General features: G+C 43.0%; 1 protein-coding gene across 2 annotated transcripts; it reads left to right on the top strand.

The window, feature by feature from the left end:
• Nucleotides 1-11,778: 11,778 nt before the first annotated feature.
• LOC117431993 (syndecan-4-like) lies at nt 11,779-24,500 on the top strand. 2 transcript variants are annotated; one of them, XM_034053368.3, is made up of 5 exons: nt 11,779-12,105; nt 21,187-21,370; nt 21,554-21,633; nt 21,769-21,964; nt 22,260-24,500. In XM_034053368.3, the coding sequence occupies exons 1-5, from the start codon at nt 12,046-12,048 to the stop codon at nt 22,409-22,411; spliced, it is 672 nt and encodes a 223-aa protein (XP_033909259.3). In that variant the 5' UTR covers nt 11,779-12,045; the 3' UTR covers nt 22,412-24,500. The 2 variants fall into 2 exon arrangements, with proteins under 2 accessions (XP_033909259.3, XP_033909252.3); XM_034053361.3 differs by having other exon boundaries at nt 21,184-21,370.
• The last annotated feature ends 315 nt before the right edge of the window (nt 24,501-24,815 follow it).

Genomic DNA, 24,815 nt, shown 5'->3' with positions numbered 1-24,815 from the left:
GCACCCCGAGACTGTTACCAAAGTATCCAATCTGTACTGCACCCCGAGACTGTTACCAAAGTATCCAATCTGTACTGCACCCCGAGACTGTTACCAAAGTATCCAATCTGTACTGCACCCCGAGACTGTTACCAAAGTATCCAATCTGTACTGCACCCCGAGACTGTTGCTTGAGGCAGACCTGTAGATAAAGGGTTCTAAATGTGTGGCTACAAGCGCTTGTGATATTCACAGTGCTCATGAGAGACAGCTAAACAGGTTTGATAGTCAGCAAGCTAATCACAACACATCAAATGCAAAAGATTCAATCAGGACTTTGAAATGGCAAGAGAAAGCAGCTTTTACTGGTCTTGATCTTCCTTATAATCCCTTTTCAAACTTTGCAGTTTCATATATAACGGTAATGGTATATATATTTTATTGTCCCTGAATTTAATTAGAGCACTTGCTGTGGTTTAGCATGATCTGGTGTCACGTTTCACGAGTAAAAAGTGCATTTTGTTTCATGTTTCTTTGTTTAGGCACGGCGCATGTATAACCTGGCACAGACTCCCTCGATTGCTCGTGTCTATACATAGATGTATTTATGTATGTGTGCACGTCTGGCAAGCTCGGAAACCACACAGTTTAAGCTTTTAAAATGTGCAGAGTGGGCCAGAAACACACTGATGAGCACAGGAGCTAAAGGAATGGTAAAGCATTGCATTTACCACGTTATGTACGTGTGATCTCGTCGCTTCAGCCTGCGTCCCTTTGCTTTGATTTATCCAGTAAGCGTGTCTGGACACACATTGACTGTCTCCACCTGTAAAAAGCCATGTGCTCTGGATCCAGTTTCAGACTGGGTTTGCATTCCGCTCACAATCAGGATGGGCTTTTTAACCTGATCCAGGATTCGAGTCCTGTCCTTTGGTTTCATTTATAGCAACAGTCTTATTTTAAAACATTAAAAAAAAGCAAAACCCAGCATCCTGCGAGCCGCTCTCTCGCCTGCCGCCCTCAGATTCCCGGTGTGTGTTTTACGTGCTTGTGGGTTCCTGTGCAGCCATGGCCCATTCGTTGATGGAAATATCATTTTTCTGCTATGAATATCGCTTAATGTTCTGTCGGATTTCACCTGTTTTTTTCCATCTCCTTCTGAATGACCATATCCTCAACTTGAGGCAAAACCGCAGATCGGAACACAAAATAATATTGACTTTAATTTATAAAATGCAATCGTCGCTTTTCTCGGGCTGTGTAAATAATTCTGGGGTCCTGAATCACGCAGACCTTCACTGTTTCCAATGAGCAGCGTCATCCTGCAAGTAATCCCTGGGGTGAGCTTCTGGTCTTGGGGTGCAGGAGCTTGCAGGGGCTGCAGGTAGCAGCAGAGCTAGCCTTGCGTTGGCTCAGTTCTGAACACATAACCTTGAAATTACTGAGTGAACGGCCTGTGTTTGGGTTTATTTTAGCAAGGGATATATTTTCTATAGAGCTTTGCCAGGCACAATATTATTCTGGAAACGTACAGGTATTAACCATTAGATTTAAGACGAGAAAATAAACCAAATGTGCTGAGAACTGGTGCAGCCGGACAAAAATCCATTTGAGAGCGACCTCATTAGTGAAACACATGAATGAAACTGAAGACGTACTAATAATTACTAGCACACCAATGTTTCAAGGTACTGCTAATCCATCCCCCTTTCATTTTTTCTTTCCCTTCTTTCTCCCTGCTTGCTCAGGATCATGAACCAGCAGCAGCAAGGTAAAACAAGTTGTCCCAGTTTGAGATGATGCTCCCCCCCTGCATGCATTGTGAATGGCAGGCTGGTAGACACAGACCAGACTCTGTGAGGTCTGCTCACTCCAAAGTGCAAGGGGGTGGCCAGTGTAGCGGACAGTGTGGTGTGACGCACTGACCCCTGCTGGTGAGAGGAGGTTAAAAGCTTTGTACCTGCTCATGCAAACCAGCCTTTTTGTGTAGTGGTTAAGATGCTCGCTTGAGGTGTGCGTGGTCGCTTGTTCATATGGGTCGATAGCTAGCTAGCTAGCTAGCTAGCTAGATAGATAGATAGATAGATAGATTTGATAACCCAAGCTGGTAAGCAATGTTGTATACAAGTCAAATATTTGAAGGATGTAAAAAGCTGCCTGTTTTGACTCTAATGGCTACAGCATGAGCTGGCGGGGAGGAAGAAGGCAGGGCAGATTCAATTACTAATGAGAATTATATCCATGCACCACTTTGGAGTTTTGCGAAAAAAAATGATGTCATTGTTTTTCCTCTGAGATCTGTGAAGTTTTAATTTTAATCAAATATTTTGGATTCTCTTTCAAACAAAAAAGGGGAGCCTGCAGTGAACAAACGTTACACTGGTAATTTAAAAACTAATGTCAGAGCAGCTCGGCCCTATCATTAATGCATGGCTCGTACACGGAGCTGTCAATCCTGACAGAAAACAGGAGCTGAGCTGTGACACTGCTAACTACACGCAGAGGCTCCATGCAGCTGAACAAATACCAACGCAATTACCAGCTCCGGTTGCTTTCTTTATATCACTACCAGATTAATATATTCCTGGGGCAGCGCTTATTTTTCTTTGGGATTGGGTTTCGTGGATTTAAAGAGACAGTGGTTCTTTCAAAGGTCTGAGAATCGGAAAATACCAAAGTGTGAAGAAAGCACCACAAACACGCCCCTCGCTAACGTAAACGCCTGTCAAGAGTACCTCCTTCTGGACGTGCTAATTACCTTTAATGGTGCGCTGTGGGGGGACCTCCAGTCATTCTGGGCATCCTCTTGTGTTACTGGTTTGTCTGATCCGTTTTCCCACTGACTGTATTTTTCACAACAGTCATCCTGAGTTCACACTGAGTCTGGGGCTGGCTTGCGCTTGCACAGGAGAAACGACACGGTAATCACTGCAGGAGTTCAAGACAAACACAACAACATCTACTAGAACAGGAGATCTGTGAATAACATGGACAATGGAAGACTTAGAAATGACAGCAGAGCATTGATGCAATATTTGACCTGTTGCCCGCTGCGCTTAGTGAGACGATTGCCTAATAGATATTTGAAGGCGATCGGAGACCCCCACATATATAAGCCATGGGGCTGCTGCAGAGGTAGAGAAGTGGGAGGTGGGGAGGTGTTAACCTGAAGAAAGAGAGCTAGCACTGGGGCTGTGACTCCCCCTGAACCATGCTATCATAGCGGGGTTCAAGACGTTGGCATCAGTGACTGCAGCCCACCGGAGCTCCACGGGTGCTGACTGTTTGAAGCTCCCTTTGTGGATCACTTGAGTTAGTGTTGCAGTGTCACAGACTAGGTCAGCTGCCAGCGTGGACACACTCTGGTGGGCACAGCTTTGAGGACCAGGGGGTAGGGTAATACAATGAAGGAATACTAAATGGCTTGGTGATATCTCAGATACAATGAGGACACTCACTGTGAAGGCTGATGGAAAGGAATACCTCCAGCACCTAGCTATTCCAATAGGGCTGCACACAGGTCCTGATATGATGCCGTACGTCAGTGCAATGGGCTGTCAGCTTGTAGTATCTCACACCACTGTGAGACCATACCAAGGCTTGTGCATGAAGCCAACAAAGAAACAAGCCAACAAAGAGACACGCAAACAAACAGAAACACACAAACAGAAACACACAAACAAACACACACAAATAAACACAAACAAACACACACAAACAAACAGAAACAAAGAAACACACAAATAAACACACACAAACAAACAGAAACACACAAACACAAACACACACAAACAAACACACACAAACAAACACACACAAACAAACACACACAAACAAACACAAACAAACACAAACAAACAAACAAACACAAACAAACACACATTGGAATACTATGACTATATGCAGGAGAGGATCGATTTAATTTCTTTCTTTATTTTTGTATTTTTTTTTTTAATAGAAATACATACTCCTTACAGGCGAAGTAGCCTTTAAAGAAACAAGAAACAGAAACCCCGTGCTGCCGAGTGGCAACAGGGTTATAAACTTTTAACAAGAAACATGTGCGGCCCGTGAATTCCCTGAGAAGTGTTTGCTGGTGCGTGTGCCTGCATGTTTTTAGAGGCTTGCTCCAGTGCTCCCCCGGGCTTCGCTTTCATTTACTATTGAAACTAATAACCTGCAGGTACCCTCCAGCCCTCTGCAAGTGTACAACCAGGACTGCCCTGGCTGTATTTATGAGCTACCCAGAGACATTCTATTAAAGAGGTACACGATCGCAAGGTGCAGTTCTGGTCAGGTAAACATTCAAAGAACATCCAAAACGACTGATGAAGCCTAATGAAGTGATGACGTATTCCCACTGGAGGCACCCTTACCGGCACGGCTGGATTTATGGACTGTGGCTTGCTGGGTTGAGGCCGTTAAGTACTTGTTACCTGACATCGCTGCAGCTGAACTGACAGGCCCGCTTTTATTGGATTCAGTGAAATCAATGAAAATAACGAGCAGAGGATTGAAGGTTAGCCAGTCAGGTGAAGGATGGCGTGCTGGAGAAGAAGCGTTTTACAAACGCACTCCGGGGTTGATTCTTAAAGAGACGTGTACTCCAAATCGCCATGAACCCCGAACAGATTTCAAACCAGACGAAGCAAGGAGGGAAGACACGGGGGCGCTGTAACCTCATATACAATGCGAATCTAAAGAAAAATAGAGGAGGAAGCTGGTGAACCTCCAGCCAATTCAACCTGGTGAAGTAGCTTTTAAAAGTTTACCGCGGTACATTCTCACAGTCGGGTTTCAGTTTCCCATGCTATACTCATGCTATGCATTTACCGTATCTTTCAGTGTAGAACTACAAATAAAACACTACACTGTGATTCCTAATAGGACTTTCTACTCTGAAATGGGTTGATTTCAACACAGTGGGACAATACTGACCGTCAGTATTTTTTTTTTCTTTGTTTATTGTATTTGAGTAAAATAAACACTGTCAGCAACGGCTTTGCTCTGTTCATTCCTGGGGGTTTGTCGCCACCTGGTGGAGGAAATGGTCAGTTCAGCGCGTCCTGTTCTAACAGGGAATCTTCCAATCTCAGCTCAGTTATGCAGTGTTATGCAGTTGACTACGGCAATAGAAGCGTGTAGAAGTGTATCTGTCTGGCTTCTAGAAATGATAAAGAGGCAAACAGTCTTGGGCTGGGGGGGCTGAGGCGGTGGTGGGTTATGTCACTATTGATAAAGCCGCCTTTGGCAATGCTAACGAACTGCAATGTCTTCTGATAAGGTAAGGTCTTGGAAAGTCCAGCCTACGTATTACTGTTGCAAAAGCAGGAAGTGCGATAAAATGGAGCGCTTTATTAAGCCTTTACCACCAGAGGGAGCTGTTCATGTTTTGTTTGGCGAAATGAAGAATTCTTTAAACGTAAGCCTAACCTCGAAGTGATTATCAGACTGCCAGCTTGCTGTTCAGTGCTCCAATGAGGAATATACCAGTTATAATCTGTGTAAACGACGACGCAATCTACTCAAAGTGAGGACGATCCCAGAACAGTTCGTGCCGACCAGTCAACAAACTGTGCTTCAGGTTGAAACACAGCTAGTGAAATCAAATCATTTTATAAGCACCAGAAAGCAGAGCCCGTCATGGTAAATATGGTTTCCAGCGCTCTTCAGAACTGTTATCTCTCATGCTTAGCGCACATTGCTGATGGAAGACGGGGATCTCTCTCTGTGTACTGATTCCTAAAGGCATGCTTGCTGCACATCTGCATGTTCATGTCTCACAGACACTCTCTTTCAGCCATATCGTGCCACGATTAAAGGGAGCCACCCAAGCAGATTCACTGTGGTTTTGCTGCAGTGCAATGTCTGCCCCAGTTTCTAATGTTAATGTATTATCAAAAACAGAAGGGTGCTCCTGCATTCCCCTGCTCAGTGTTATTTTACTAGCGTTTGCTTATTGTAACATCATTATGAAAGTGGCACAGCAAAGTGCTGACAAACACAACAGACTCACTGTAAAGCACATGCACACAATGCAAACCACAGTAAGAATAGAAGCATGTTGAAAACATCATGCTAACCACAGCAAGGCATGGTAAACACATGGTATAACCGTGCGAAACTGCAGCCATGCCTTTCAAAATCACCCAGGTATGCACATGAGCAGCCAGATCCTGCCTTCAAATAGCCTGCAGTCCACACCTGGGACAAGGCAGCTGCATAGCGACACACACACACACACACACACACACACACACACGCACACGCACACACACACACACACTAAAGGCAGGGTTCAGCCTCTATACTGACAGGTGTAAGCTGTGCCTGGCATGTTTGTTTAACACTGGTCACACCTGGGGATCGATACACATTACCTTTCTGTAAAAATGTTTACCGTTCAAAGTGTGTCTCGACTTCATGTAAATCTTATTGTGAGCATTAGATTTTAATTTGATTAGAGCAGGGGCTACAAAAAGGGGGTGTGGGCTGTGTGTGTGTGTCAGTGTGTGTGTGTGTGTGAGTGTGTGTGTGTGTGTGTGTGTGTGTGTGTGTGTGTATTACAGTACATCTACAAGCATTTACAGTTAAAGAATATACTACTCTGAAACAGCTTATGAAGTTGAAATATAAAAACATAGTGGATTTATACCTATGAAATGGATTATATTGAGTGCATATTTACTCAAAGTCCACTTCACCAAGTTTGGAAAATCAAGTTGTTTTTCTCTGTATAACCACTAGATGTCACTGTCCCGGCTCTCTGGTTGAGAGTGGTGGGAATTTCCAGGATGGCTGTGTGCTATTGACAATGTAACCCTGTTTATCAAGGGCTATTTATACATCTCCTTTTCTTTCCATTGCACAGGCTGTGTCTGCTGAGTTTAGTGCATGTGTAATTGAAGAGGAGTCTGTACCCGACCCCTGGACTTCAAACAGCAGGTGGGAATATGTCACGCTCGGATTTATTTATCAATGCGGAGAAACAGTCTACAGTATGTGACATATAACTGGAAAAAAGCCTGACATGAACTAATACAAACACGGGCAGAAATAAGAGTGGTTTAACTGAAAAGTGCAATGCAGTATAAAGCAGGGTAAAGCTTTACAAGTCCTCCTACTGAGTACCTGCACCCCATATTGCACAGCGCTGTCCATACAGCACACACTGAGTACCTGCACCCTGTATCTCATTGCACAGCGCTCTCCATACAGCACACACTGAGTACCTGCACCCTGTATCTCATTGCACAGCGCTCTCCATACAGCACACACTGAGTACCTGCACCCCGTATCTCATTGCACAGCGCTCTCCATACAGCACACACTGAGTACCTGCACCCTGTATCTCATTGCACAGCGCTCTCCATACAGCACACACTGAGTACCTGCACCCTGTATCTCATTGCACAGCGCTCTCCATACAGCACACACTGAGTACCTGCACCCCGTATCTCATTGCACAGCGCTCTCCATACAGCACACACTGAGTACCTGCACCCCGTATCTCATTGCACAGCGCTCTCCATACAGCACACACTGAGTACCTGCACCCTGTATCTCATTGCACAGCGCTCTCCATACAGCACACACTGAGTACCTGCACCCTGTATCTCATTACACAGCGCTCTCCATACAGCACACACTGAGTACCTGCACCCCGTATCTCATTGCACAGAGCTCTCCATACAGCACACACTGAGTACCTGCACCCTGTATCTCATTGCACAGCGCTCTCCATACAGCACACACTGAGTACCTGCACCCTGTATCTCATGTGAGGAGCACATGTCAGTTCCACATGGGTTCACACAGCTGCCTGGCCAAACCTTATGCTCAAACCACCACATCATCACAGAGACTCGGGTGAATGAGAGGGTGCTGGAAACACACATTCCTGCCTCCGTCGCTGTCACACAGTTCCAAGCATGATGAAACAGTGTGCGGTACAAACAGTTCAGAAAGTGTCCTGTGATCAGTGAAGACGTAAAGTTCTGCTATGCTACCAATGTAAGCGCGGGTCATGGGTTTGGATGCTGGTTACCCAGGGAATGCAATGTTCTCCAGGCACACGCACAGGGCTCCACGCCCCATGCTGATTCACATGCCTTGGGTCCAGAACTGAAATGTGAAATGTCTGCTTGATCTTTGTCTTTTGTCTCTTTTTTCTTAGAATGAGCAGTTTTGTTTTCTTTTGGGTTGGCTCGCTGTATTAATTCAATGTGTTTATTACACAACGCTGGAGCTGTGCCAAGGATTCTCTGTTGATAATAATAAACAGAATATCTTCGGCTGGACCCTCCGTTTGCTAACACTTGACAGGAAAGGTGCTGTATAAATGCTTGTTGTATTGATTATACAGTCATCCATGGCTTCAAACACGCTGTCATGTGACACACAGAGAGACAAGCAACAAGAAGACGATGTTAGAATCGAAGCCTCGTTTTTTGGAAATTAGCCCCATTTCTGGAACCGACTGCCCCATTTCTGCAAATTTGCAGTTTTTGTAGAAATGTAACATCAACTGCAGTAATTTGCACTTTTCAACAAACAGTCGAATAAAATTCAACTTAATTTGGAATATAGTGCAGCCGTTATTTATTTATTTTTAAATAAGAAAGGCAAAGCTGAAATTGTATTCTGCAGCTTTGCTAAGCTATTAAAGTCGGTTTCTATAAACTACATCAAGCGTGCTCTTCAGATGAGATCAGCTTTAACCCTGGTCTTGTGATTTGCCATGTTTTCCTGTGCTTTACAGACTTGTGCATGCATTTGCCATAGAATACTGCACTCAACTTTTTGAAGGCTTCAGTGACAGTAATCCTTTTTTTTTTCTTAAATTCCCATCCCTGCTAAAAATATTTTTAACAATAAGCACATTGCTTTTCCAATAATCATCACAGGGGTGCGGTTACTAGTTCTGTTTTCTTGGGAAGGGTGATGCTGGAGGGAGTGCCAGCAATGTGTGGGTTTCATGCCACTGCTTATTAGAAACGGGAATCCGAAACCAAAGGAAAATGTAACTGCGAAATGAATGACCTTAATGTGTGGCAAGACCATTCCAAACCACTTCTACCTGACACACACACCTGGAATACCACACACTTCATGCAGGAGCGGAGGAAAGCCCCGGGGAGAATCTGATGCCATGCTGTTCGAGAAATCCTTAAAGACGAGTCTAAGCAATATTATTAAACCGCTATTGTCACCAATTAGATTAGCTCTCTCTGCTCCAGGGACTGCTCTTTGACAAACAGATCTGGATTGTGAGACTTGCTTTGTCGTTTGATTTACCCAGCCCTCAACGAGTCACTGGGGCAGGTTATTAAATCGAAATCTCGCAGTCTGTCGAGGTGCAGATCAAGCTGGTTTTGAGTTAGCGCCCTGGAGAGCATGGTACAGATGAACAGTTAAACAAAATCAGGAAGTTACCTCTATAAAGTCCCAGACCTTCTATTCAGACACGGTCACGTCATCGGCATGGAAATTCCTCGCCTAGATTTAAAAAATAAAAACACCTTCCTCTTTCCTCTTCCTCTTTGTACTTTTTTTAAAGAGTCACTGTGTTTCCAGAACTCCCCAGGCACTTTGTTGGAGTGCTGTTGTGAGTAACAGGGGTGCCTGGTGAGGGTAGGCTCTGTGCCTCTGTTGTGGAGTTAGCGTACCATGTGTAGAAACGTGTCACACTCTGTAATGCTGCACAGTGGCTATACCAGATCACAAAGTCAGCAGGCAGCACTCTTCTCACTGGGCTAGGGGGCAGTCCAGACACTTCAGTGCCACTGTAAGTGAAGTCCTTGTGCTGAAGGAGGTACCGTCCTTCGGTTGCGTTATTCAATGTTAAACGTGTGCTCTTGAGAACATCACAGAGCTGATTGCTTTCTCCCATGGCTGAGGATGTGATCATGTCTGACGGGTCACTCCCTGTCTCTTTGGACGGTGTTTGATGCTCTGTCCCACACTTCACACTACATTTGCACACAATCCACAGGCTAATGGCTGCTTGCTGCTTGGAGAGCCTCATCCTTTGATACCAGACCCATTTGATCCTCCTCACTTGACTGAGGCTGTTGATTAGCTTACACTTGATCGATCTCAGCCATACTATTTAATCTTGACAGCCATTGTTCAGGGCAGTGGATTGGAGGTTTTTGATATACATCTACTATTGTCAAATGTGATACAATTATACAGTGTCACACCCACTTCACCGCCTGTGAAAAACAAGCAGACAGACGACAAGGCCAGAGGGATGTACAGCTCATAACTGACGTCTTCATTGCAACATCCTGCAGCTCTGGGAGATCAAATATTGCACAACACTGACTTCAGCTGAATGCTGTTTGTTTTGTGATGTGGACCAGTTTCATCAGGGAGCACCAAACTCACTGCACTGCTGTGACCCGAGCGAGATTCGAACCCGGGTGCAAAGTGAGAGGAAATGAATGAACAATACAACTGTGTGTTGTGGGATTCAGCATCCCAGCGGCTGGAACACAGTGAACATGAACTTTACAGACCTTGAGAGATCATGAGGATTAATCATTTCCATATGTGATCTAAGTGGGGCTGTCCCACAGTAAAAATAAATAAATAAACTGCCTCCCAGCCACCTCAAAATGCCATGTGTTATCATGAACACCCTGACTGCAGTGAGCCAGAGAGTGAGTCAGTCTGCCAGCCTAAGAGTGCTTTCCCTGAATCAGGAAAAATGATGTGACGTGTCTGTGAGTGTGCCTGTGTGTGTACGTGTGTGTGTGCGTGTGTGTTACCCGGAGCATCGCTCTCAAACACTGAAATTCATTGAAATAAATCTGTTGAAATTGTTTATTTCTGTTTTTCTTCGTCATATCATTTAATTCATTATTAAAAAAAATAATAAAACCACAAGACAAAACACAACATATTATTAATAACAGTATTGTAAACATATAATAGTTTATTTCTGTTTGACCAGCAGCCTAGTACACTGTTAAAGCCGTAAGAGCTCAATACAGTGAAGTTAGATAGACCGATTACAAGTGAAACACGACTGTTTCTCTAATATTAAACGTATAGAAAGTGTGAGGCAACAGTTCGGTTTTTATTAATGCTGGGAGGAAGCTTTTGTTCCGCATCATCCTTTCCACTCTCCTTTCGAGACTCGACTTGCACAGAACACTTTCCGGAAGGTCACGTCATTATGGTTTTTCCTCGAAAAAAAAAATGTAACTGTTGTTTTCCCTCGGGCACGAAAACTTTTTTTACACGGATGTAAATATTTACAACCGGGGAAAAACTGCGGCTGTTCGGCTTTTTTTGTGCTAGACACAAAACGGAAAGCAAAAGAGAAAATTTGAAAGCACGAAGCTGCTCGATGTATTATTATAGTGAACTTCCTCTTTGATCAAAACAAACATATTCAACATGGAAATGTAATTAACAAGGGAGATCAAACACCATACGCATTGATTATGTTCAAATATAAACTATACAAATTTGCTATTGTCAGTTTTTATAATTGATCAGTGCTTTATATTATATATTTTTTATCAATATGAAGCTGATGGTACAGACTACACAACATCAAAAACCCTACATCAATGTTTAAAGAAACCTCGAAATTTAAAACCGGCGTCTTGTAAAAGAAACGTTTGTGTTTTTTTTTTTTTAATCGAGATAGTTACTTCGTGTCGTATGGAAAATGAGCACTGGAACTTGAAACAGAAACACCGCGTTGAGAAAGTGGGCGTTTCCAGTTTTGAGCGTGCGCTGATTGGTCCGTTTCAGAGGAGGAGGGAGTGTATAAAACTCAAAGAGGTCTCGTGTGCTTTTAAACTGTGCATGAATGATCAAGGAAGAAACACAGCAAGCAAGCCAGCCACGAAGACTCGAGGAATATCTCACAAGTTAAACTAGAAGAACTAAGAAAAAAACAACAACAACAATAACTCTGAAATAAACCACAGTGTAGACAAACACGCATCTGGCGACCTTTAACATTATAGTTTATTTGTGTTTGTTTAAAAAGAAGGCAAAGGAATTTTTTTTTGTTTGTTGCTGATTACATAACATTTTTGGAAAATGCAAAAACTCTGCGCACTTCTCGTCTTATTTTTCCTGGCATCGGTTTACACTGAATCGGTAAGTACAGTATGTATGTATATATGTATATATATATTTGATCATTAACTACAGTGAATTCGCCTCAAGCTGTGCTTTGTTTTGGCTTCTCAAAGGTGGTCCTCTTGGTTAAAGTGAAAATCGCAACAGTTTGTAACAGGAGAAAACAGGCTAGTTTCAAGTTGTATACGACAAACTGAAATACTCTGACACTGAAATGTGTATCTAAACATTTGTGTAGCATGTGTTTGCGATTTTATTTTAGATTGTCTGTCTTTTTTTAAAATTTAATTCCCACTAGTTTAATAGTTTTGATCGAGATATTCAGACCGAGGGAGCAGCATAGTTACACAAACATGCTGACTGTCCCAGCAGCAATAAAGAGGATAACCGCACAACGAAACATGACGTTAATACTGCACTGTGAACACCTAAAACCTTCCACACACAACTGCACACCGCTGGCTTTGAGGTTTGCTACATGTGTGCTCCTGTTTGTTGCTGTTTTGGGAAGTTTGTTACATTGTTTGTAACTTGTGATTCCGTCTCTTCACTGTGTGTGGAATGCGTATAGACACTGAGGGTGAACTATTGACTCCATACTGAAACATTAACGCTATTTAATTAAGCTGAGTGTTATATAATAATGCATACGAAGATTCATCCCCATACTGAGGGGGAAAAATAGGGAGGGAGAGAGACTAGCATTTTACATTCATGATCGGAAGCGTACCCTGAAAATGTAGCTTTTTGATTATTAGAAACCGGTCTAACATCTTTAAATATATGAACAAGGGGTACATTATAAAGTGTGTGTTTTTTGCGGGTTGGGGGTACATTATAAAGTGTGTGTTTTTTGCGGGTTGGGGGTACATTATAAAGTGTGTGTTTTTTGCGGGTTGGGGGTACATTGAGAGAAGGATCATGTAATTAATATGCATTCTTTAGGCTGTGACGCGTTTGTGATGTAATGTGAGGCAGTGGTTACCATATTTGGAAATCCCGACTTTTCCTTTTTAACATGTTGGGTGATTTTAATTATACCTGGTTGTATTGTTTGTTTGTTTGTTTGTGTGTGTGTGTTTCTGTTCTGAGAAACGGAGACATTTCTGATAATCCCATTTTCCCTTTTGGACTCTCTGTACTATTGTGAAATAGCATTTTTGGATTACATTTGAAAGTCAACAGAAGATGAGGAGGGGGTCGGGGTATTTTCTTCTTAGTGAAGGCAATTGAATTACATTCTCATAATTTTGTCATATGGTGCTAGTGCCATTAAACAGACTGACCCACAGGTTATATTGCGTCTGAGAACAGCACTGCGAACAGATCGGAGAGAGACGTGAGCGTGTGACAGTTGGGACGTGGTTGTTATTTAGGAATGTTTGGGAGTGGAACCTGATGGCTTGTGGCTGGCTCTGCCCGGGGACGAAAGCAATGAAGCTGCAGCTTTCATTATGCCCTTGGGATAGGTGTGCTGTCAGATGGGGTTCAGAGCCTAATCTGCTATTGAATGTGACGGGCTTATCGAGGCCTGGCCTGGTTTCAGAATGGATTTAGCACTCTGGAGATCGTCCCTGTGCTGTGGGAGCTGAGGATACATTCAGTAATACACATAGCAGCCCCATAAGGACTGAGAACACAGACTTTTACATCTGAAGAATACACAGTCATTTATTTACTGGACTGTGAACACATTCTAGGAGACAGTAGTCCACTGAAGTTGTTTCAGGGTTTTCTTCAACTGTTATTTCTTCTGGAAAGGGGTTGTCACATAAAAAGCAGCTTTGGGGTTTGGATTCACTGAAATTTCAAGAAAATGTTTTGCCGGGAGTAGTCTGTGGTATCCCTCAGAACCATGCAGAGAGACTTTTCTCCTTCCATTTTCTTCCCCTTGGATTTCTTTCTAAATCACATTCCTGTGGAATGTGACCTTTGCAGACCTCTACCGGACCCCTTTAGGGATTTCTCACACTCGAACGGATGTAAATGGTCCGAGTTTCTTTCTTTCTTTCTTTTTTTCCCCCTCTCCATTTGATTTATTTTCATCAATGAGGTGGTCGATTTGCCTTTCTTGTATACAGGAACGGTCTCTCAAACATTTGAATAATCAGTCTGACTTTTTGTGTTCGCCCCCTTGCAGTAACCCCCCCAAACCCCAGCTAGCTGTGTCTTAAACATCAGCAATGCAAGACTGCTCCACCCGATCATCATCCGATCGGCTCTCCTGCTCCTCCTCCTCCTCCTTCACTTTTTTAAGTTTTCCTCTCCTGTGCTTGTCTCAAATCGTTCTAGGTGTGTTTTTAATGTCAAGTCATAATGGGGAAAGCCCCCTTCTTTTCACTCCCTCTTTGACCTTCAAGATGTTGCCCGTTGCTCTCGGTAGGCGCTGTGCTATTTCACATGCCCCAGTGGAATGCAGGCCTTGAGATTGATGCTTGAAATCCTTTGCAGTCGATGAGTGTGTGTGTGCGTGCGTGTGTGCGTGTTCTGCTTGCTGGGCAGAGTTCAATGCCAGTGAAAGGCTGCAGGGAGAACATGATAAATACTTTTCACCAGGGTGTAATAAAGGTTGCAGCATTGCTGTCCACTGGGCTATAAAATCCCATTTACAGCAGGAATGCTAGCATTGGGGGCTTATTTTTGAAGTGGGAGGTGATGGTGTCTTAATAGCGATTAGAAAAGTTGAAGGCAATTCACCCAGAAACAAACAGAATAAACTGTGGTCATACCGTACATGAATGGGGACCAGGACTGTACTTGCCCTCGCTTATTTTAATGTAGGACCTAGTGCCTTTTCTGAGGGAGGCTTGGTGTTCAAATATCGCCTGATCTTTTTTTATGCTTTGATTTTGTTTTCCCATGAAGAGGATTTGCCTTGGGAGGTTTTGTTCTAGAAAGTTTCTATTTTCAGAACACAAGAAAAAAGCCAGGAATGTTGTAGTACAGCCCATTCTGGGGAGAGACGCACTGCAGCACATAACCTTGAATTATGAACAACACAAAGTTTAATCACGTCTTAAACACTGCGAGGGGACAAGAAGCAACCTGTGACTCTTTACCAGCCTCTGAATGAAACTGTTTGACTTCTTTCTACTTCAGAAACTTGTGCGAAATAATGATTTGGAGTGAAGACTTTCTAGTCCAGAAAGTGGTCTGTGATTCTTGAACGCGCCTTAGTGCTGCATTTAGAAGAACTAAAGAAAGTTAAATACGTCCCAAGATGAACATTTTGACTGTTTCAAAGCCTAGAAAATGAAAGCTCTGTTTCAGAGGATCCTGGAGTTGTATTACTGCCCAGTCCTTGGACTTGTATTCATCAGCCACCCAGGCGTAGCCAATGGAGAGAACCAAGCCCAAGGAAGGGGATACTGAAGCCAGTGTTCTGGGTCAGATGCCCCCAGGAAAGCAGGTCCCTACCCCACAGCATGCTCCACAGATTCCCCTGAAATAAACACCTTCAGTTGTTGCTGGATGCCTTCAACCCTGAGTTCTCCTCCAGGACCCTTTCATCTCCACACTTCAGTGTTTCTTTCTGACCCGAGCATTGAAAGAATGTATATCTTAATGTGTTTGAATGTAGGTTCCTGTTGCTGTCCCCTGCTGCTGCTTGAGGTCCAGAGTAAGCAGACCGTTGTTGCTATGCAACAGGATTGGGGCGCTACGGCTGGGGGGGTACCATGCCTTGCAGGGGGTTCAAGGCATTCCTCTTGTATTTGTGTTCTAAGCTGCAGCTCATCTCCACAGTATGAAGTCAGATCTCCACAAGAGAGGAGAGATAATCTTTCTAGGTAAAGCAAATAGTCCAAGGGCTTGACATATTTTGACAAACATATTGTAATAATTATAGGAAGGTATTCATTTGTTGTTCAGACGTCTCGCCAAAGTTTTCCCCAAGTTTCTTGTGCTACTTGCTTTTATCTTGTAGGTTTTTTTTTATTTTTAATGAATACTTGCCAACCTCTCCAATCAGACCTACATAGCTTCGACCTTGCAGTTTCAAACATCGCAACTTTATTTTAAAACCTCTTTGGAACTAAATCAAAGGCCCTCCTCTGTGAAAAGGCTAGAACAAGTGAAACAAAGAGAGGAGCTGCTATGAAGACTGGCCTGTAAATAACCCTGCGACGGCCAGGCAACTCAAAGAGGTTGCGATGATCCCATGCAGAGAGTCTGAAAACCAGAGGCTGCGTTTTATTGCAGAGGTGAACCGTTTATCCACTGAAGATACAATATGTGTGCTAAATCCAATTGGTTCCAGTGCCAGCAGGGGAGGGAGCAGCTGATGTAATTAAGTTTGTCCAGGAAGGACAGCAATGTGCTTCCCGAGTACAGAACAGCTCGGCTGGGCAATTGTGCTGTGGCTGCTTGAACGGCATTTGGAGAACTTTTATTACATGTTGTGGAGCAAACAAACCTGTTCTCTGCATTCGTCTCGATTCCTGGAAATAGAGTATATAACTAAATGGGTTTTTTTATAATCTGTATATCAGCCTGGAATGCAGGGTTTGTGGTGGTTGCTACACATCTTTTCTACTTGGCAAAGATTTAAATGCTTAACCATTTATTAATCTCGAATAATGCAGTAAACCGTTTTTATTCCCTTCAGTAAAATGAGTCGGGTGCTTCTACTAGTGCTGTAAATACTATAAGTGATGGGATGAGAGTCCAGGGTCATTATCCTCCAGATAGCAGATGTTTGAATCTACAAGGCAGATGGGACGGATTTGCATGTTGGGACGGTATCCCTCTGGTGTTTTGTAAGACTTGTTTGTTGGGGCTGGTGCACAGAAACCACATGCTTTTTAGCAGCTGTGTTAATTTTATTTTGTGTTAAGACCGCAGTTTGGGATTAATGGATCATGACTGGAAGTGGTATTGCCTGGTACTGTAGAGGGGGGCATGCTAAACATTTGTGCTGGAGAGGAGGGCCGCACACATGCATTGTGATGTTACAGCAGACAGAGCCAGCCCCAGAGAGATGAAGGTTCAGGCTCTGTGGAAGTGAACACACCACTGTGTGTGTGTGTGTGTGTGTGTGTGTGTGTGTGTGTGTGTGTGTCCTATAAACAAGCTCCTTGATTCGTGTTCATTGAATAGGACCCTCTTGAAGTTTGCGTGTTCCAGTGTGTCCAGTTCCTAAAGTCTTACCCTTCCATGTTTTTTTTGAGGATGTCTTTTAACAGCTTCCCCAAATGTACTTTGCATTTAAATCCCAATTGCTATTCCTGCTTCTTGACGTTAAACAAAGACTTTCACCTGATGGTTGGGGGGTTATTTACATCTCAAAAGGCTTACAATGGTGGAAGAGTGCGCCCCGGGTGGCCCCCCTGAACAAAAAGCATGTGCCGTCCAGCTTGACAGTAACAGAGCAGTACTTCTGTTACAGCAGGGCTGCGTCGCGCTTACACTCCTGCGCTGCAAACGTGTGTCTGTTTCTTTCTTTGCAATGTCATTAGAATCGAATGGGTTATCAGAAAGAGTGAAATGGCTTGGTACGCTGTAGCTGAATTAATAAGAATAGAGGAAACGGGGGACGGGGAAGTACAGGGCAGGCGAGTGAATTCTCTTTCATGTAAATCCCCTCGGTCGCGGACTTTACAAGATAAACCACAGCCGTCGCTGGAGGAGGAATAGATGTAGGCAGGATGTCATGTTTCAGGTCGCTTGTGTGAAGCGACTCCCACGCAAGATATACAGTATTGCAGAGTAAGGGCAAAAGAGCTGAGGTGTCTTTCTCTTAGAAAATCCCCAATTTAAAAAGCTATCGCCTTCAGTGACTAATGTATGTATAAATGTACCATGTCAAGTTTCTGTTTTTATAATGTGTGCATTTATAGATATATATCTCCCCTTTTTTTTTTTTTTTTTTTTTCTTCAACATTCTGGCCGGGCAACTTCTCAACCTCAATAGCGTTCATGCAAAGCTTTTTAAAACTTCAAAACAATGAAATAGTGAAAATCTCCAATTCGTTTTTTCAAAGTTCCTAAACATGAGGTAGACTGTGTAACAATGGTCCTGAATGCCTGTATGCTGTGAGCTCAGGGGAGGAGTGCAGTCTGCTCAGATTCACCCTGCACTGTTCCACAGGCAATCAGCGGGTCTGAGGGGGGCCGAGTGATCTAAAGCCTGTCTCTCCATGCAGCCTGTGCTCAGGCTTTCCCAAGGATAGACCACAAAACAGAAACGCAAGAGCAAGTCAAATGTATGTATATATGTCCAGACCATTCAAGTAAATGTATATAGGTATGTCTTTTGAAAGGAGGTATAACTGCGGTGCTAAATTACTTCTCATGGGACGTGTCGGGCAAAAGGCTTTTGTCTGAAATGTCCTGAATTTTTTTTTTTTTTTTCAAATCATTTGAAATTTGTGTACATCCCCAAAAAACTTGGCATGTGTATGCGTGCACGTTTTGAATGTCCTCCAGTAAATTGGATGAAGTGAATTGATTTTAATGAGCCTCTTTTTTTTTTTTAACCAGTCTCAACCTGTATAACAGGATGTTCCCTTCCCTGATTCTGACGTAGCAAAGCAGGAAGGGCCTCCAGATGTGTTCCGTCTCGGAGGCACTGGGGAGATTCTATCAGAATAAGTAGATATTTCAGGGAAGTTCCCAGATGTGCGGGGAGTCGGGCCTGAAACATGGTGTGTCTGTGAAATGGAAAAGCCAGCCAGGAACAAGTGTGTGCTCTTCCAGCAAGGGACCAGCAACATGATACAGTGAAACAGAGTTTAGTTCCACTTGCGAAATAATTTGAAAGCACTTTCATTAAAGTTACTGCAAGCAGGAATGTGTGTCTTTTTAAAAAACTCTTGAGCACTGAATTTGACGCCTGCTTAGTTGGCAATTTACAATAACCCTTCTGTTTCAGACTGAAGGAGCACTTCCTTTTCACAAGATTGTTAAAACCCTCTGTCATTGTCTTAGGTGCGCAATTAAGGGCCAGTAATCTTCATTAAAAATGCAAGACTCCTTCCATGCGCTCTAATGATGGGAGTCTGTTGATTTATCTTTGTTTTGCTTTTAGTTGTGGCTCAGATAAGTGCTCTACCCACAAGTTTGTTTCCCTGTAGAAAGGGTTGATAAGGATGTATCTGGGGAAAACATGCAAAGGGCAGCTCTGTTTTATGCATTGTGTGTGATTGGGACAAAGGGGAGTTATCAGAGTCCTATTTCTAATGATCTTACTCATTCTGGCTTTCACACTTGTGAAAGATTAACAGACCCCGTCTCCAGCTCTGTGTCTTTGTTTAAGCAGACACCCTCTGAGTTTCGAATGTTGGTGAGTCACAAAGGATCTGTGAGTCATGCTGCTTGCCTAGGGAGGTGTTTACGAATGGAGCAAGCAGTGAGTAAAGCAGATGGGCACGTGCGTGTAAACCAGGAGACTCAGGCAGCGAATAGAGTGAAACCAGGGTTTTAAACAAGGGATTTACAAAGAAACAAAACCAGGAGGGGTTTGAGAACCGTTGACTCTAGCCTGTTTTTGCATTCCTCCATTTGGTGTGTCGTCTGCAGCCAGCTACTGGATGTCTTCACATGGAAGATGGGTGGCGTAGCTTTGGTCTTTATTTGTTTATTTATTTATCACTATTCTTGCATTACATTTGGTGTATATAAAAAAAAAAAAAAAAAGCCAAGTTGTTTGAAGCTGGGCTGGGCACTCCACTCAGAACAGCAGAGCAGTAAATTAACCCACACACTTCATCTTTCAATAAAGGACAGTGAAACCATTGAACTCGATGCAAGCAGGTTGCAAACCAAGCGGGGATGTGATTGTAAAGCAAATGGCAGAGAGAAGTGTGCTAACTGCTGTTGTGTCGTCTCAGTCATTCGTGTTGGGTTGGTTGATTGTAGTGTAATGAGCGCTTGCTCATTGTAAGTGGAGAGGGAGCAGATACTTCCAAAACCCAAGCCAGGGGCCATTCAAGAGTACAGTTGACTTGTCTCTATAAGCAATCTCCACCTAAACAATCCGGTGATCCTATCGAATTACGCACTGTGAACGAATACCTGGAACCAAACAGTTTCTGCTCAAGTGTACCTTTTGGAATTCTCTTTGTTGTGAACAACGTATCTTTGTCTCTGGTTTAATCTCCTTGTTCACAAGCTTGCTGATAATGCCAATCTTGAAGCTGCAAACACGCTGAGCATGGTAATGTGATCAGGGGAGAGACGGGGCTCTATCCCCACTCATAACTTCATTCTGTTTGAGGAGGAGGTTCAGTGTACAGGGAGTTGTATTTACCCTCTGCCTGTCCTGAGATGAACACGACAAATATGTGGAAGGAAATATCACTTTCAAGGTTTTCGTCTCTCCCGACAGTGAAGAAACACAGCACTGACTAATCTGGCATTAATGCAACGCTGACTGGGGGAAGCGGGGGCTGAGAACTGCTAAGCTAACAACCTGTATTCTTACTAGAGAAAGTGGTGTGTGGGGGGTGTACATGTGCTGTAGAGTTGTTACAAGATTTGAAAAACCAGTATATTGAGTGTTTTTTGAATCCTGTATCCCATATCTTTTCTGATTTTCTAGATCCTAGATTTATTCTTTTCCCCAAATACTTTCATACATCAACCACAAACCTGCCCCTTCCCACATCTTGTGTGCATTAGGAAGTCTTCCCCTCCAATAGCACATACTAGCATTCCTTCTGCTCACATGACACCGTCATTACTGCCTGGCCTGGACAGCATCGCCGTTCCATTTCCTGTTTCCTGAGCCCATGATTCCTGTGTAACAGATGTGAGAGTTAAAGGTTACCCTGATTTACTTCCTGTCCCTGCCTGACCCGCAGTGACCTCTCCTTCCTTTTCGGACTAGAAAGCATGACGTTAACTGGCTCCTGAGGATTTGAGAAGCTTGTTAACACAGCCCAGCGTGGTAACTCTCACAGGGACAAGAATAGCTTGCTCTTGAATAGTCGCCCTGCATTTACTAATGCTAATGCAAATGCAATTCGCACGCAATCGCTGCAATGGATAATGCTATTCTACCTCTTTGTGTTTGAGAGGGTGACATGATACACTTTGTGACATCGGAAAGATCTCTAAACTTCTCTATTTTTTCTTTTCTGTTTTGTTTCTGATCAGCAGGTGAGGGAGACAGAAACATGGGTCCCTTCTGATCAGAAATCAGGTGAAGACGTCGATGTCTCCTCTGGCGACTTTCCCAACAGCTCTGACTTCGGCTTCATGAACAAGGATGAGCTCGACACTTACGATGATGAGGATGACGAAGACGACGAGGACTACGAGGTCTCTGGTTCCGGCGATGAAGGTAAACCTCACTCGCTCCCTTAGAACGACGTGTGTCTGAATGTGTAATACTTTTCTTCATCTATTTCTATGTGCAAAACTCTGATTCAAATCGCCGTTTACATCGGTATGCCGAAGAATGCAATTAAGGAGAGTTTGTGAAGCTCATCTCCTAACTTTTTTTTTTTTTTTTTTTTTTCTGTAGATGATGATGAGGAGGAGGAGGAAGAGGAAGTTGTAATTGAGAATCCCAAAGACTACAATGACGTGGTTTCAAAGTCTCAGGTGAGTTCATGAGTGAACTAAAGCATGTTGAAGAGAACCTTTTTTAAAAGATCATGGCTCTTAAATGGTCCTTGTGTTTTTATTGTATGTATGCAGGCCTGTGTCAACACTTTCTTTGTGTGTTCTTTTGAGCAGCCGGACCTTAACAGCAACAGAATCCCTGAAGACGAGAGGACTGTCGGCAAGAAGAACGAGGTGGATGAGAAGGAGCTGGTGTCCCAGAACGAGGTGGGGGTGAGGAGCAAGGCGCCCAGGGATGACGTTGACACCAACGTGCTCATGGCAAGCACTTCAAACGAGAGCATGTTTCAAAGAACAGAGGTCTTAGCAGGTAATTGCTGTCCTTTCTTTCAATGCAGCATCTTTATTTATAAAAAAAAAAAAAAAAAAAATGTAAGGTGGCTCCTGAAATGGCAAACAGCTATGGGCAAGCAGTGTTATATGCACTGTAACAAATCCAATTCATGCATACATACTGTAACAAATGCATGGGATTGTGTTTAGGATCCAGACAAAGTTACCCAAATGGATCTGGCCCCGATACTTGAAACGCCTGCCATTTGAATCGTGTTTCTGTTGGTGTTGCTCAGGAAATGTAAGCGTTTCCCTTTTGTCTCCTTTTGCAGCTCTGATCGCTGGGGGTGCCGTTGGCCTGGTCTTCGCCGTCCTCCTCGTCCTCCTCCTCATCTACCGCATGAAGAAGAAGGATGAAGGGAGCTACGAGCTCGCCAAGAAGCCCATCTACACGAAAGCCCCCACAGCCGAGATCTACGCATAGAGCCCGGTATGGACTTCATACCAGCGGGGCCTCCAGCGCGCGGGAAAGACTTTCTCTGCTACGTGTATGCCTAAAGCAACAAACTTCAGACTTGGTCATGCTTAGAACAATTCAAATAGATTGCAGGAGATCAAACAAGAACTACAACAAAAGAGAACCCACAAGCTTCAGTAGAATTGTGAAACAGAAGTGACCTGAAGAAGGGTGTTGTTGTTGGGGCTGTTGCTACTGCAGCCACTCGAGGGTCGGGGTGGGGTTAGGGGGCGTGTAAAAGTATTGGATAAAGAACATGTTTTTAAAGAATGCCCAGAGGTGAGGTTTAATGCACCAAGTCTTAGATCAGTCGTTTTTAGGCCCTTTTTGTTTTGTGTTTTGTTTTTTACAGCAACTTTATTTTGACACTAATATGATGCAAAAGAACTATGAAATTGTCGGGAGTTAGCCCTGGTGTTAGACCAAATCAAAGACCCAGCTCTGGTGCTGTTGGACAGTGCTACTAGTGTTTGTTTCTTGAAGGAAACGGACCTTCATTCCTCGAGGCGACTCGGAGCAGGGTCTCAACAGACACCGTATACCAAATGCTTCACGTTAACGAAAGCCAAATTCTTTTTTTAATGTCAATGTTGCAAATGTTTTGGCTGCATATTTCACAGCTGCTTTGAATTGAGTTTGTTGTAAGCCTCCCTGGGTTGACTACAGTCTCTTGTGGAGTGTACCCTGGGAGTGCTCGTCTGCTTCTGTATTTGAATAGAAATGCTGTGCTGTTTTTAGGTTTGTAGAAATTTCCAAAATAAATATTGTTTTCTATTAATTTAACTATTCAAAATTATTGTATTGCCTTTTTTTGTTTTTCAGTGGGGGGAGTATTGCTTTACACCCCCTCTCTAAGTTGTTGTACATGTGTTAAATTTTATATACTCTCTTTTTCAAATGTTCAGAAATAGTTTTATAACAGTTTTTATATTGTAAAAGTTTATTTCATTTTAACCGTTACTGTAAGCAGTATATTTTGTAGAAGGAAAGAAAATATAACTTCAGGGCTTTATTATTATTTTGTATTTAATTTTTGCTTTTAAAAATGACCCGTGTGCCATGTGCATGGCAAACCTGCTGCTGTTTCAAACCGGACATGAAACACTACTCTGTAGTGATGTGACTCAAACGCGCACCTCGCATTCATTCAGGAGTGCAGGGTCTTGCAATATTGTTTTGGGAGGTCAAGGGTTAACCTCAGAAAGCCTGCCCGCATGTTACTGACTCCTTGTTAAACTAACCGCGCTTATCAGCAGCCGTTCAATCTGGTTGTTGAAATGTAGCGTGTTTCTGATATCCTGGTACATATTCTGGTACTATAAAGTAACTCTGAGATGAGTGCTTTCAACAGATATATATATTTTTTTTGGCAGGGATTTTTAGACCAGCTATTATTTATTGGTGTCTTTTTAGAAATATTTGTTCATATTGGCTGTGGCCGTTTTATGAGAGAGAATCATACATGTTAACAGCTTCAAACTTTTTTTTTTTTTATTTTTAAGCTGGTCGTTTTCAACAGGTTGTCGCCCCAAAAATGGGCAAGTGAATATTTCTCAGTTTAAATCTGTGTTGGTTATTTTATCTAACAGGCAGCCTCGTTGGTCTTGCTAACCTTATTACTGAAAGACTGAGCTGTCCTTCTCTACTTACAAGCACAATACAGGAGAGGAAACTGTTTCTTTTGTTTTCTCTCCCATAAACTAACCCTGCTAACTGCAGCCAGTGTATCCCTGATGCATGCTGCACAATTTAAACCATTTAAAAAGAACAAAAGAAAAGGGGCCTTAATCCCTTTAGACCGAATCATGAAGCTAAATGGTTTTTCCAGTCACATACCTGTCGATTTAAAGCTATATATTTTGGTACAGAAGGTACCGTAATGTTTGTGTTGGGATACATGTGCATGTAAATACTGGCGTCCCGTCCTGTCCACTCTCTGATGGAGATGTGTTGTCTTGCCCTCTGTTTTTTTTTTTGATTGTTTTTTTTTTTCTCTTCTGTACATACTGTAATCATATTTGATTTCTGATGTTTTATTAAAGATCTGTTTACTCCACTTCTGTTTGTGGCGTGTGTGTGTGGTTTTTTTTTTTTTTTTTTAAGAATGGGTCACGTGCATTGAGGGTATATTAAGCCGATTCTTATTGGAACTGAGACATCTGGGCTCCCAGTTTCTGTTTTTCTTGTTCCATTGAATTCTGAATCTACATGCAATAGGGGGGAAACTGTCTAACTGGGTTCCATTTTATACTAATAAAACCAATTTATATTTTTCAATACACTTTCCCTTCAGCAAAGTTTATTTAAAATAAATAGTTCCCGGCTCTATAGTGATACAGTTAAAGCTGAAATATTGAATGGATATATAGAG

This window comes from Acipenser ruthenus, chromosome 29 (genome assembly GCF_902713425.1).
Source record: "Acipenser ruthenus chromosome 29, fAciRut3.2 maternal haplotype, whole genome shotgun sequence".
In the NCBI taxonomy this organism is placed as follows: domain Eukaryota; kingdom Metazoa; phylum Chordata; class Actinopteri; order Acipenseriformes; family Acipenseridae; genus Acipenser; species Acipenser ruthenus.
Note: the sequence above shows the minus strand (reverse complement) of the source record. Positions and strands in the feature narration are given on the sequence as shown.

What these genes read in the sequence shown, in the direction of transcription:
- LOC117431993 (XM_034053361.3), top strand. Translation starts at nt 12,046, where the DNA reads ATGCAAAAACTCTGCGCACTTCTCGTCTTATTTTTCCTGGCATCGGTT. An exon ending in CTCTGGTTCCGGCGATGAAG is followed by an intron (nt 21,371 to 21,553) that starts GTAAACCTCACT and finishes TTTTTTCTGTAG; the next exon opens with ATGATGATGAGGAGGAGGAG. An exon ending in AAGAACAGAGGTCTTAGCAG is followed by an intron (nt 21,965 to 22,259) that starts GTAATTGCTGTC and finishes CTCCTTTTGCAG; the next exon opens with CTCTGATCGCTGGGGGTGCC.